At 36.8% G+C, this 15,091-nt stretch overlaps 1 protein-coding gene across 1 annotated transcript in view; it reads left to right on the top strand.

Moving 5' to 3' along the window:
- Positions 1-15,091, top strand: part of CLASP2 (cytoplasmic linker associated protein 2) — an 82,378-nt gene that overhangs the window by 57,182 nt on the left and 10,105 nt on the right. Inside the window, exons 23-27 of the mRNA XM_009695037.1 lie at positions 2,745-2,908; positions 4,107-4,185; positions 9,607-9,750; positions 13,755-13,898; positions 14,336-14,442. Coding sequence (XP_009693339.1) covers positions 2,745-2,908; positions 4,107-4,185; positions 9,607-9,750; positions 13,755-13,898; positions 14,336-14,442 — 638 coding nt within the window. The remainder of the gene's footprint in view (positions 1-2,744; positions 2,909-4,106; positions 4,186-9,606; positions 9,751-13,754; positions 13,899-14,335; positions 14,443-15,091) is intronic.

Below are 15,091 nucleotides of genomic sequence, written 5' to 3'. Positions count from 1 at the left end.
CCTGCTTTATATTGTGGTGGTTGGCACATCTGAAATAATTCACTTTAAAGTAGATCACTTAATTATTTTCATATCTGTTTGTTTTTTTCACTATCAAATTATTAAAAACGTCAACTTTAGGTGTTTGATTTCAGAATTTTCATTTACATCATAAAAATGTAAACTGCAAAAATCACAGTACCCACATTTGTTGTTCAACATACAGGTGGTTGAGTTCCATTCTCCATTCCAAATTTATCCTTTACCTTAAATATTCTTACAGCCGCCTTAAATTCTTCATGCTTTGGCCTAAGACAAAATAGTATGATTCAAATTTTTTTCAAATACAACAAAATGACTCAACTTATTTGAGTTTTCTCCAGACGTTCACTGTGGTAAACCTAAGATCAAACAAAGCGTGAAAACAAAATTGAGGCCTCAGTTATGTGTATTTTTAACAGCTAAAACATCGGCACAGGATCTTTGGAGTACTTTTGCCATAGTGATTCATAATTCACTTCATAATGATTTCAATTTAAACCACTTCATGTTTGAAGTGTCATAAGAAGTCGACATTACTCCATCAAATAAGAGGTTGTAACCAGTTTGTTCAGATTGCACATTTTAATGAAAAAGATGTGTGTGTCAGTGTCTGCAAACTCAAAGAAAGAGGTACAGTTTTTAAATTCTGCTGAGCTGTATAGTTTAATTTGAAGGATTTTAAATACAATTGTAAGACCCCCAGTGCAATGTTTGTAGCACCAGAATTTTTTGTTGTTTGTCCAGTATATTTTTTCCTTTATTTTTAGGGCTGTGAAATCCAAAGACTGTCATATTACAGTGCAGAAAGTACTTTTTGGTTTGGTTTTGCCTAGGTCGTCTAATTGTGCCCATTGCTTGTGCATCCACAAAGTGGTATATTGTTTCAGTTCAGCCGGATACAGAAGGAATTTCCAATCACGAGCATAAAAATTTCTTCTCGTTACTGGGAGGGTAATTTTTAAACCTCAGACTTGAATACAAATCTAGACAGATGGCAGGCGGGTTAGCAAATTTTTTTTTTTCCAGTTTTCAATGTTGTTTGCCCCAAAAGGGAAGTTAAAGTAACTCATCCTGATGGGCTTTATGTTGTGTAGGATTTGTATTGTTTTGTTTCTAACGCAGCTTTTTAGTATTTAAGATGTGTATTAAAAGAGTCTTTATTAGATCCTGAAAGAGTCATACAACACCAGGTTGAAAGGGACCTCGAGGATCATCTGGTCTAACCTTTCTTGGCAAAAAGAATCTGAATTAACTTTTTATTCCTAATGTAAATTTTGAGGTATTTCTTTTAAAGATAGCTGTATGGATATTTTTTTCACTTTATGGTGTGAATTTGCTTACTCTGGCTTGATTATCAACATGAAAAGAGATCTCATTTTCTCAGCGATGAAGGCATGCGGCAGCATGTGCCAACTCCTCCATAACTGATCAGTGCTGTGGAAGAAAGCCCACTTCTGTGGGCTGGTTTCTGCAGCCGTGAGAGGTATGATTGTAGTTTGGGATCATCTGCTCTCCCAGACAGCAGCAGAATTTGGCCTTATGACAAGCCAGGTCAGCTGCAGGAGGATGTGGGGTTCCAGCCCTTCCTCTGCAGAAGCTATTTCCGACTCTGTACCCGTGTCACAAATACTCAGGAGGCGAAATCGCTCCAGCCATCTTTGCATCATGGCAATGCTTCTGCATCCATACCCAGCTATGTGCTGGAGCTGGAGTGCGCATCTGTTGCGAAGGTAGCATTTTTAGCCCAACCCGTGGGCCACAATGGTATAGAGCATATACATCCTGATTTCACCATATGTCTTGAAAAAACGTAATAGTGAGATACTAAAAAGGCTGCTTAAACAAAGTTACCTATTTGTCGTGCCCTGCTTTACCCCTTCCATCCAAAAAGCCCTTCTTTATGGTCTGAGTGCTGGGGTTGCTATAAATACAATAATGTAAGTTCGTGGTGTTTTGTTTTGTTTTTTTTTACTGAAGGCGGTCTTTTCAACATTATTTGTATTTATTGTATTCAGCATTATTTGTTGAAAAGAACACAGTGGATAACATGTTTTTGAAAAGTCGAAAGTACTTCTGTGTTTTAAACACCTGCAAATCTGAAATGTATCGTGGCTTTTGTCCCTACTGTGGTGATTAATTTTGTGTTTGGATACCTGCAATAGCAGGAGAATCTTGCTGTGTTCCACAAATATTTTATATAAAGGAATTGGCCAGTTTTCATGATTTTGCAGTATTTAGTAATGTAGATATTTACAATTAATATCTTGCTAAAAAATTGTAGCAGCTTTTTTGGTTTTAGAGAGAAAGTGGTTTTGTAGTCTTTGAGGAATATGTTAAATCAACTTAATGATAAAGCTTGAAAGGGTAAAAAATTAAGTTTTACCGAAAAAATTGAGGTTGCGCCAGCCATCACAGTAAGCATTTCTTTTCTTGACGAAACTGCATGGAATATCTAATTGTCAAACTTCTACAGAAGTCGGCTAACATTTCCAATGTACTCTTGTATCCAAATCCAATGAAAAAGCAAGACAGATTTCCTTTTTTTCTTTTTTCTTTTTTTTTTTTTTTTTTTTTTTTTTTTCCTTCCTGCTTGGCTGCAAAACACTGCCTTTTTCCGCCTCTGATTCCCTTACTGCTTTCTTCTTTGTTTGTAAGTTCAGCATATGTCAGTGTCGTTTCCTCTTTTGCCCCATCCTACCCTCTTTCCATCTTCTGCCTTTTAGGTGTTCAGTATGTTTTTGGAGACACTGGTGGACTTCATCCAGGTCCATAAAGAAGATCTGCAGGACTGGCTGTTTGTACTGCTGACACAGCTCTTGAAAAAAATGGGTGCTGATTTGCTTGGGTCTGTACAAGCAAAAGTTCAGAAGGCACTTGATGTCACAAGGTAATGAGTTCTTAAAAAAATTATTTTAAAAAAAAAAAAACCAACCCAACCCAAACCAAAAAACACCCAAACAAAACAAAAATCTGAACCCTCATGCTACTTCCAAGTTTTGAGGTTTATTTTTTTCTATTATAGTATGAGATTCTTGGAAAAATGCAGAGCTAATAACAGATCATAAAACTTCAGTGAACCTTACTGCTTAAGCATTTTGGTTTACTAAATTACTCTTAGCTGAAAGGGTTTGAGTCCTTAATGCTGAACAATTAATGTGCTACTACTTAGTGGATTCCAAAATGTGCATCTGAGCCATGTATGTTTGTTGTCTTGCCTTGTGTTCAGTGATGTAGTGCTTGTGTTTGAACTTAGTTATTTTGATATAAAAATATCATTGCAATATTCATCTCTTGGTGTCAGCAGGCTTTTAAGGAGTTATGGGAATAATGGGTTTGCTTTCTGTCTTCACTCGCCTCAAACTTCACTGATAGCCTGATACCATAGTGATCTTTTCGTGATTTTGGGGGTCCATCAGAGCTGCCCATCCCTGACCAGTTTTATTTCCAAGTGAAAGCTAGATTTTTAAGTAGAGTTGGAGGGGCTCTGGGACCTACTTCTCATCCTCCATTCTCAGAAGTACGGGACAGTCTAAGTGGTCTAGGCCTCTGCTGAAACTATTCATGCGGCAGATCTTCTGTGAAATCTGGGGAAGGGTATGGTGTATGTTGTGGGGAGAGAGGGAATAGGATCTGCTACACCTCTTTTCTGCTGCTGCTGCAGAGCCCGTGAAGGTCATACCAGAGTGTGCAATGTGGGAGAGCGCAACGGGATGGTTCAGAGAAGTGTGCAGGAGGGGTTTTACTACTCTTTAGCAGTACTACTGCAGATTAATTTGAGGATTGGATAGATTTAGAATAGGAATATTGGATTTAGAATAGGAATATTATCATCTCCATCTCATTCCTTATTACTTGCATATTACTGCTTCAAAGCAGGAATTTCTTAAATTTTGTCCTTCACATGCTAGGTGAATGTTTCTGAAAGTCAGATACAATATCAACAAAACTGGTAGAAATTTTTTTTCTTTTAGAAGTGTTAAAGCTTTTCTTTACTGAAAAGAGTGAGGGCTTCTTTAGTGCTTCTCAACAGATATTAGAAGAAAAATTCACGTAACTTAACACGATTTGATTTGTTTGTTTTACAGGGAATCTTTTCCAAATGACCTCCAGTTCAGTATTTTAATGAGGTTTACTGTTGACCAGACCCAAACACCTAGCCTGAAGGTAAGAATTTTCGGGCTTGTATTGCAAACAGAAATCTTCATTGATAGACATTTGCTTGTCTTAATATTTGAATTTGGATTGTTACTTTTGTTTTGTTTTGTTTTTAAAAAAAAAGAAAAAAAGGTTTTCAATTAGTGGATTTTGTTTTTGTAAACTTTCAGACAGTCAAGCCAGCACTACAGGACCAGCTTCGCTCTTTTTGGAGCTCAAAGGTTTTTGTCTGAATTATTGTTTTTATTCTTAACCCTATGTCAAACTCTTACAGTGTTTCCAATAATTTTTATTTGAATGCATTTGTATGCTGCTACTAACCTTTGCGAGAAACTTTAAGCATGCAGATGTTAAATTTTAAACATTACACTAGTATGAAAATGTTTGCTGCAAGAGAGATCTAATTAAACCATAGTACAGTAAAAATGAGCAACAAAAATGTGGCCGCCTAACATCAAGCTGGTTATGCAAACTCACTCTATCAAGTCTTTTCTAATTTTATGTTTGTGATTTCCCAGTCGTGTTTTCCTAGTTCATATCTGTTTTTTCCTGTGTTCAGCCTGATAGGTCTTGAATTAATTTAAATTATTTTAATATTAATATGAACTTGAGTTACTATATTAAAAATCAGCTCCCTTTGTGGTCTACTTTTCTGAAAGCAGTGTGTAGCTTTATAATTACACACATTTTTACTTAATAATCTATAGTCCATAGACCTGCCGGTATAACTGAAAAGTAACCATGTATTCTGTAGTACATTTACAGTTCCAAAGAGAGTTGATTTTAAGATAAATTTTCTTAGGATTTGATGCATTTACAAGTGATGTAAATGGGGAAATAACAAGCATATGATAACTGGCATTTTCTGCTCTATCCTGCACGAAATATTTTTACATAGTTTGATACTGCAAAGAATATGACTTTTCCCAAGTTGTGTTGAACCTAAAGTCACATTGAATATGCCTTTTTTGTCTACAATACAGTAAAACTTACATTTTTAAGCTTTTGAGGACAGTTGATACGTTGACCACTGTTGCTTCGTAGAGCTGTGTTAAAAAGGGACTGCTGTCATTTATTGAAGACAGCAAATGAGGTAGTAAAAATCAGTTTGTTGTTTAAATAAATCCTTGGAACAAATTGGTTTTGTTTTACTTGGTTTTCCTCCCCAGGAAGGTGAATTTGATGATTGAGATGTTCTTTTTTTGCATATGATAGTAGAGCTGGTAAACGTATATTGATCATGTTTCAAAGTTGAGAGTGCAGATCTAGAATGAGACATGGACTCCTACTAGGCTGAGTTGGGGCTAAACTCAAGAATATTCATTATGTGACCTAGAAGGAATTAAGAAATCTGAAACACCTAATGGAAAGACATTCTGAAAATAATTTCCAGTATTTGAGAGAGACTTGTGAAGTCAAGGTGTCAGTAAAAACTACCTTCATAGAAGAACACCTGTTATTTTTAAATAAAATCAATAGTATTTAAAATTAATTTTTTGGACAGTAAAGTATGTAACTGTTTAAGAGAAGGTAAGCTTTTTTTTCAGAAGAAAGTGACCTACCCCTACCTCCATCTTTACAAGGTAACTACAACTTTAGGATCCAGACAGAAAAGTTATTGAACATAAATTGCAGAAATATCTATTTAATACCCACATTCTTGAATATTTTGTCTAAATCTCATCCTCAGTACACCCAGATGTCTAACAGATTAATTGATAATCCTGGGGCACTACTCCATTTCTTGAAGTCTTCAGCTTTTTGTCCTTACTCTGATAAATGATTATCTTGTTGCAGAGTGTGCCCTTGAGCTAGATATACTGAGAAACAACATTCACTGTGACAGGAAAATTCAGAGAAAGGATTTTTGGCATCCTTAAAGATGGTCGGATATAAGGGATGATAGATCAGAAATTTGCTCCGTGGAAGGATTCCCTTCTACAAATGAGTTTTCCCTCTGGTTTTCATGTGGTAGTAGTGAATAGTCCTGATCCTTTAGAGCAAACTGTCACTGTCATTCTTACACTTACAAACCCAGCTAAGCCTTGGACAATAAAAGTCAAGCTTTTAGAGTGGCCACAGAGGTGGATTTGGATAGCCAGCCAGTGAGAGGACCAAACACAGAGAAGATGTAATTCTACTGACCTAATCCATTGAGGATGCAGCACAGTGTATCGTGCTATATCTATCTTACTTTCTTTTGCTATAATTTACATGTGAGCGTGGTGAACTGCTGAAACACAGTTTAGAGGTGCTAGACGCATGTATCTGTTTTGGTCAAATGTATGGATGGGCATAGGAGTCAAATTTTCTAGATGGGATATAATCTATTAAGCTTATTTTTGCAGGTGCAGAACATATGTTTTCCAAAGGATGTGTGTTGTCCTGAAATACACTTCAAATCCTCACTTTCATTTTTCTCAGGTTGAATATCAAATGGCTCACATTCAGTGAGGAGTTGATTTAAGCATGGTGACCAGAGTTCATTACAGGTTTCTGAACCCTTCTTTCCTTTGAAAATACTGATTTGTTGACAAAGGTTTTTGCTGCAGTTGATCAGAATAATTCTCCCCGCTAAATCTGTATTACAATTTCTGAATTAAAAACAAAAAACCAAAAAAACAACAAACCAACCAATGACATGGATTCACAAAGATGAGAAAGTTCTTCAAAATTCATCTGTAGTCTAAATTTTAGTAATTTGGTTAAATAATGGCAGAGGCAGTCACTCCTAAGTATGCAGTAGCTTAGGGACAGACACCTGGGATGTGGCAATCTGAAAATCACTTTGCGTGATTGCTTGTATTCCGTCTGAGTAAGGCAGAGCCGAGTCTCTTGCATTTCAGGAAAGCACTGTAAAGAGATGGACTTTTTTCTGGTTTAAAGCAGCTTCTCTACATTCCTCTCTCCTTTTTTCTTTTTTCCTGTTACATGAAATGTTTCTTTTGTCTTACCCTGATGCAGCAAATAAAACTCTGTAAATCTCAAATTTTTCACAGGACAGGAAAACAATTTGCCTTCTGGCACTGACTGTGTAGCATCCTTATGGTATTTCCTGAATCTCTGGAGGGAGTTGCACATATTTTTGTGCCAGAATTTGTCATTTCATTATCTGTGAAAGATGTTTATGAAGCACTTTAGTTACATTTATGTCTAATTTTTTTGTGAGTAAGAGTGCTAATTGTGTCTTGATCTATATTTCAGCTCACTTATTACAGCAGTGCTGTTCTTAAAATGTCTGTGTTACATGCTGTACAGGAAAAATGTCTCCATGTTTATAGTCTAGCAAAAGTACAATAAATTCAACCTAGAAGAGTACAAAGAAAGTCAAGACAGTATTAAACAACTTCATAGACAGTGGTTTCAGATTGATGGCAAATATTCATTGTAAGAATTCCTGGAGCTGCTTTCATTGCAGTCAAAAATTGTTTATTTGTACTCTTGGAGAGATTAAATGGATTGTTGAAGAGGACTGTGTTAGACCTTTTATTTCTAAATCCCAACTCTGTACATACTTACTGGAAATAGTGACAAAAATGCCTCATAAGTAGATTTGCTGCTGTTACGGAGTTTACTTCAGGATGGTGGGGTTTTTTTTTCATCCATAATAATACTGTCTCATTATATTTGAGCATAGAAAGATACTCCTTCCAGAATTTCTTCCCTCAAAAGCAATTAGTGAAAAATACTGTCTTTCAAAATAGCTGTCAAACTTAGCTCTGGGTATCTGCCTCACTGTGAAAAGCTTTATTAGTGCGAACTCTCTCCATTCATCTTTTGTCCCCTGAGAGCCTCCGTCTTTCCAGAAGTCTGTGCGATTTACTCTGTGGGAGTAGTTTAAACACTAAATGCTACTACTCTCTCAGGTGCAGTACTCTGGTGGTTTTTTTCATTGGGAGAAATGCGTCTGGATGTTCTAAGTGTTACAGTTCTTAACAGTTTGGGGTTTTTTTAAGGTGTGATATTACATATATTTAAATCATGAACAGTGAAAACCAGTGCTGTCGTAATGGTTTCACTTGGCAATCTAGAAATTGTAACTATTGCTTTGTATTTGGAAGACCATGGAGCCTAAGGTTTTTTGCTTCAGAGATGTTTGTGGAGTTTTTTTTTCTTGGAAAGAATCTAGCAAATAGTGTGGTTGTCCCAGCATTTGTTGGTATTGATCGGCATAAGATGAAAGCCTCCAGCTGTTGCTTGTTGTATAACTTTGGAGAAGTCAAGCTTTGACAGCTGCAGTGAAAATGAAGTATTCGTTATTAATCTATGTGTATCATCTATCACTAATGTCTGTGTCACTTAGTGTATCTTGAGTTTTCAATAGCTTGCAGGTTTCCATGACCAAGGGAAATTTCTAAATAGCTTTGCTCAGAACAGTTGTACTACAAACCATGAATGATTAAAAATACACCCAGAACTCTTTTTCTCTTTCTGGTTATGATGGACATAGGTGTCTCCTTCCTGGTAGGTATTTCTGGTTCACTATAATTATTAGTGGAAATAAAGGCAACTAAGTCATATAGGTGGCCTAAATAAATATTCACTGCTTTTGTTGACAGGTTGTGTGACAAATCTCTGGGGCAGCAGGAGTTGAGGAGATAAATACTTCAGGGAGATACAGGCATAATAGCCCTTTGCCCAAAGCTGTGCAGTGGTGCCATTTTGGAGAAAGTAGAGAGAGGCTGCAGTCTGGGGAGTGCAAAACATAGTCTGCATAAGGGGTAGAGGGAGGGAGTGGAGTTGGAGAGCGATGCTCAGATAAATGAGGGAGTAAAGCAGCTTTTCTGTCCTCCTGGCAAATCCATGTTTCTGTCTTCTAAATATCTTCAAAGGAAAAGTGAGCATGTGACCCCTTCTGAGTCTTTTGTAGAAATTCTATACCATACCTTTTTAGTATTTAATGGGAAGACTCATGTGGCTTATCCCCAAAGACAGTGACTGCTGAACTCTGGTGTTTTATAAAGGAATGCTGAGTGTTAACTACATAGTAGGAACTATTAGGAACTGATTATTCTTTCATCAGATGGTGTTCATTTTTTATTTTAGTACTTGAAAAATGATCTTAATAATTCTGAATAATTCTTTAAAATCCCGATTATTCTTAAATATTCTGAGTACTTTGGTTTTCTTTTTGTTAAATATAAGCTACTGCATATGCGATGATTTGTGTATCTTTTAGTTGCTACAAGTGAAATCTAAGATTTGTATTAATATTTGAATATCTGTGGAATAACTCCCTTCTTGAAATATTACATCCATTTGTAAATTGATTTATTGTATGGAGTTTTATATCAATCTTGAAAAGACATTTAGTTTAATTGGGAAAAAAAAAACCTTTATTTTAGGGAACGAACACTCTACTCTGTGAGCACACTTGTTCTTGCAGCACACCGTTTTTATTGTCTTCCTGACTCTTATTTCTCTTTGCAGGTCAAAGTTGCGATCCTTAAATACATAGAGACTCTTGCACAACAGATGGATCCAGGAGATTTTGTAAATTCAAGTGAAACTAGATTAGCAGTGTCTCGAATCATCACCTGGACCACAGAACCTAAAAGCTCAGATGTTAGGAAGGTATGTTTGTTAATGTGTGCTTAGAATTACAGTGCATTCCAAGTATCTTGGCAAATTAGAGGAGCTAATATTCTTTTCCTTAAAAAAAAAAAAATACATTCTTTAAAAACAAACTTATTCTTTCATAGAGAAAAGATACTTTTATTTCCTTCTCAGCAAACACATCTGATTTTTCTGTATAAAGTATCGGAAGTGACAAAGTAAAACTTTGCCAAAAATTATATGTTTAAGAATATTTAAGTAAAAATTTAAAACTAACACATCTTGAAACTCTCCATTAGGGTTGTATTTTCATGTGCATTAATATGTTGAGATTATCTTTCATAACGCAAGGAGTAACTTTGTTTCAAACACTATGTGGTAGTAAAATCTCTTCAGTGGGCACTTTCTATAGAGTTGATATTATTTCAGAGACCACCCTCTGTGATACTGATAGCACATTCGTAACAGGAATGGTAATTGTGGTAGCAAACTCGGTTCAGTCACTGTTGGATTTTCTCAAACTCTTTGTGTTTGACAAAGATAGGTAAATAACTGTTGACCCTTTGACAAAAGAAAGTCTGTGCCTTAATAAGGTAGTATCAAAGGTTTGTCTTCTAATTTGTCTTCTGATGCTGCAGTTCCAGTGCAAAACTCCCTTTCCCACATAACTGTTGTGAAGTGAAAATTAATATTTGTGAGCTTCGTAAGTACACCAGGAACACAGAGTAACCATGAGCAATGTACTTATGCAGTCTTTGGGGAAGGTTTCTAAATAGTCTTTCCAATTACAGAAAGCAAAAAGTCTTTGAATTTTGTTTGCAGTTTGATGGAGTAGAGTTTTGTTGTTCTGATTGTCACCAGCAATTCTGTCCTAACTGCCATTATCAGCATGCTAACACTTTTTAAATGCTAAATAAATCTATTTACTTTACGGCTCATAAGTGCAAGCATCTTTGACACAGAGAACTAACTCTTCTGTTTCTTCTTTGTTTATTTCTGCAATTTGAAGAGTTGCAACAAATAATTTGTTTAGATTTCCTTTGCTCTTTTCAATTAAGTCTGAGTTTTGGCAACTTCATCATTCTGGAAACAGTACTAAAACTTCCTTTCTGTAGGAGGGATGTTTTGTGGGAGAGAATTGAGAGAAAATAGTGGGAGCTGTCCCGCAAAGTGTGTAATGTGAAGAGGACAAAAAGAAAATTAACTTTCATAACTTCTTGATAACTGGAATGTTGGTAATACGTAGTAACAAAAACACAGGAGAGTTTGTATTGGGGATAACGTTTCTGTCTTTCACGTCTTATATAACCTCATGAGTATGAGAAAGCAGTAATAGATTATATCCTGTGGACTTTTCTTGCCTAGTACCATGTTCTAGTGACATATATAAGACCATAAAACTGGAGGAGAATTGAAGCAGTACTGTCTTCTAAATCAGTAAAGTTTTACTACCAAGACACGTGGCAAGCTGTCTTATCTGATGGTTCATATCTCTAATAAGCATTTTTATGTCAATAAGTAATTGAATCATGGAAAGAATTGCTAGTGAGTTTAATCACCTGGAACACCTTAATTATATGAAGTTTTCTTACTTTATTTTTTCTTTCCGTAAGACAGCTGTTAGAGGCAACTAACTGCGAAAAGCCTTTAATAACTCTTGAAAATAAAATTTCACCAATAAGTAATCAAAAGACTTACTCTGATGGTATAAAATGTTTCGTTCTCTTAGAAAGCTTGACAGCCTACCATCACAAGCTTTTTCATTTTATTTATTTTAATAAGCTTGTAGCATTTAGTATGGTTTCTTTACACTAAAAGTTTTTGCTGAGTGTATTTCTGTGTAATTGATGGGTTTGGTGGTGGTTTTTTTAACTAAAAACATTTCCAGTACTAAGTATTATGAAAAATCCTTTTTTATTTTATTAGTCTGAAGTTGGGCACCCTTAGTGCAGTTCAGTGACATGGGACTTCTTGCTGGAAGGTAAAATTCTATGTTTCAGAAACTAGATGTCTTCTAAGATTAGAATTCTTCTGGAAAGAATTAGAATTTTTTCAGAGTTCTTCTGAAAACAAACCAAAATAATTTCTAATCCTTATTGCAGACTTTTAAAGATGTTATCTATATGACTGGACTTAAACCTCAAGAGAGAGAGCTTATGCTGAGGAGAAGAAAACCCTCCAAATACTCTAAAATGCATTTTTTTTGTCAAGGAGGAGAGAGAGAAAATAGATAATTGCATACTTGAAAACCTTCTGAGAGTCAATATCAATTTGGATACTTTAGGTTGAGCTTCATTTTGGGCAGACTTGATGGTACCGGTTTCTTTCCTGATATGACCCTGGACTGTCTGTTGTGTTATTTTATTGTCACCTTAAGTAGACACAGTGCTATGGAGTGGAGAGGTGGATAACAGGACAGAAAAAGGAAAGTCGTGATTCCCAAGCCTTTGCTCAGTTGCTGGATTTGTTTTGGTTTTGCTTTGTATCAATTTCTGTTAAAAGACATACTGTAAGAAATACAAGGAAAGAGAAACATTAAAGACAGATTGTAGAGGGCATTCAGGGTGTTCACTTGAAAGCAAGGCTATCAGAGGGAGAAGGGAATAAAAGTTAAAGAAAACAACCAGTCACGAGTGTGCAAAGATAATTTGTGGCAATCTAACATGCTAGTTTTTTTGTCATTAAATTTCATACTGAGATGTGTGCTGGTATGTGTGCTCATACCTTGGCTTTCCACTTTTAATTAAAAAATGCTACAGCTCATTGCTCTGGAAGCAAAAGGAGGGAAATAAATGTCTAAAAGAATTTTCTAAACTACTTGCTTGAAGTATATTGCTGCTCAAGCAAGGTGCCTATCATTCTGTCTAGCATGAGGCACTGGTTCTCTCCAGTGCATGGCAGACCTTGGTGGTGAGCTGTATAAACTAGACATAGTTGGTTGATCTTAGAATCAGAGTTCTGTACTACAAAGAAGCTATTAAACAATTCTGGAGAACTTAATCCCTAGCCCTTCATTGCATGTGTTAGTTTAGTTGCTATGTTGACAGGTTTGTTAAACTATCCAGTGAATATTCATCAAACTGTAAAAACATTACTAAGTCATACAGTCAACATTCCTTTACTAGAAGGAACCCAACCATTGTGCAACTTTTACTGTGTTGCTTTGTCAGTAAAGAGCTCTGATTTTTGATTCAGATTAAAAAAATACATAGTAAAACAAGCTGTAGGATGAGGATGACATTAACAGATGAACTATTAAAATTGAGGGTGTGGGAGGTGACATCCAGTAGACTACAAACTCCAATACTTAGCAGTTTTCTTCTATAGAATATGTAGTCAGCTAAATTATTCTTCGTGGTGCTTGCCTATCTTTTTAAAAAGATAAAGGAAGCTGGGCAGGAAGCGGGGGGGAAGGTTAACTAAGTAGTTTGGCTGTAGGATAAGTTATAAAGAATATCAAGTGCTGTGATCACAACTCAAAATCAAGACTATCTCATTCCAAATTAGAGTATCTGTTTGTTGGTTTTGTTTTGGTTTTAATTTTTAAAGCAATAACTGTTCCTTTTCAAGCTAGTGTGTTGATTATCCATCATCTGTAATTACCACTTGCAGAATTCAGGAGAAGGAGTTGCAGGCTTGTTCCTGCCTGGTGTGTTCAATTCCTCACTCTAAATTTGTTCAACTTGGCAAACCCTTTAAAAGCCATTTTGCTAATTCCTTCAGTACTTTTTTGAGTAAGTAGGAATCTGGGGTTGGGGGGGTGTTGAGGACCATGATTCTGAAAGACTATTTATTAAAAATGATTGTGTAAAGTGTAAGCTCGTTGTTGCGTGCCTGGATTTATCAATATCTGAACTTCCAGCTTACCAGCAAATATGAATTGCTTTTGTTCACATCTTTATTCAAGCTTGATCAAGACTTAAGTCACGTTTTGTGATTACCACTCATTATAGCATCTCTTGCTGATAAAATCACTTCAGAAACTCAAATTAGTGTTTTCAGTCTGTATTTTCTTCTTGTAGGCTGCACAGTCAGTGCTGATTTCCCTTTTTGAACTCAACACTCCAGAGTTTACAATGCTGTTGGGTGCTTTACCAAAAACATTTCAGGATGGAGCCACAAAGCTTCTCCATAATCATCTCCGGAATACAGGCAACAGTGGTCAGGTATCTACACCTCTCTTATTTTTCTTTCAGAAGTTACTGCTGTTTTGAACAGGAGTCCATTTCAGTAGAGCTATTTCTGAGAGCAAGAAGGTTGGTAGAGGAGGGGAGGCAACCCAAATCCTGTGTAGAAGTCTTAGTAGCAGATATCACTCTTTATGGAATGCCTTTTCTTTTTCCTCTAGAGAATGGCACTTTCGAAGTCTGTGTTGCTTCCAGGTGACTTAATAAGTTTGAAGGTGCTTTTTAAGAGTAGTTTCTTTTATTTTACTCATTTCTAAGTTATATTTGATTGAAGTTACTAGTAATTGGTTAGCCAATCCAAGAAATTAAATAGAAGCTCTTTAAATGTTTCTGGGCCCTAGAAAATAAATACAATAAGAAGTTAAAAGGAAGCTGAAGTCCTACTGGAGTATCTCTTCTCACCTTTCCTCCTCCAGGGATCAATGGGAAGTCCTTTAACAAGACCTACTCCACGCTCCCCAGCAAGCTGGTCAAGTCCGCTCACTTCCCCAACCAATACATCGCAGAACACTTTGTCACCAAGGTAATGTAGGCTGGTGTTGCTACACTTCTGCGTCTAAGGCTTCATTACATGTTATCCAAAATTGTAACCCCAACAGTGAAAGCATGGAGTCAATTTTGCACAAAATGACAGGTGCTGAAAAATAATGCCCCTCCCTCCACAGAATGACAGCACAGTGAACTGCTTAGCCTTCCTCAAGGGTCTGACAAGTGCCAGGGCTGGCCTGAGGTGGGAAAGGGCTGTGCACCTTTAAGTGCAAATGGATCAGCAAGAGAAGGAACGGATGTGTTCATCTCTAGCAAATGCTAGAATAGGTCAGCTGGGTGTCATGGGTTAACCCCAGCTGGTGACTCGGCCGCTCGCTTGCTTCCCCTGGGTGGGATGGGGGAGAGAATCGGAAGGGTAAAAGTGAGAAGACTCCTGGGTCGAAATAAAGGCAGTTTAATACGGAAAGCAAAAGCCGCGCACACCGGCAAAGCGAACGAAGGCGTTCATTCCCCACGTCCTGTGGGCAGGGCAGTGTTCAGCCATCCCCGGGAAAGCAGGGCTCCATCACGGGTAACGGTGACTGGGGAAGACAAACGCCATCGCTCCCAACGTCCCCCCCTTCCTTCTCCTTCCCCCCGCTGGATGTGCTGAGCGTGGCGTCATACGGCAGGGGGTACCCCCG

This window comes from Cariama cristata, unplaced genomic scaffold (assembly GCF_000690535.1).
Source record: "Cariama cristata isolate BGI_N322 unplaced genomic scaffold, ASM69053v1 scaffold4042, whole genome shotgun sequence".
Classification (NCBI taxonomy): domain Eukaryota; kingdom Metazoa; phylum Chordata; class Aves; order Cariamiformes; family Cariamidae; genus Cariama; species Cariama cristata.
Note: the sequence above shows the minus strand (reverse complement) of the source record. Positions and strands in the feature narration are given on the sequence as shown.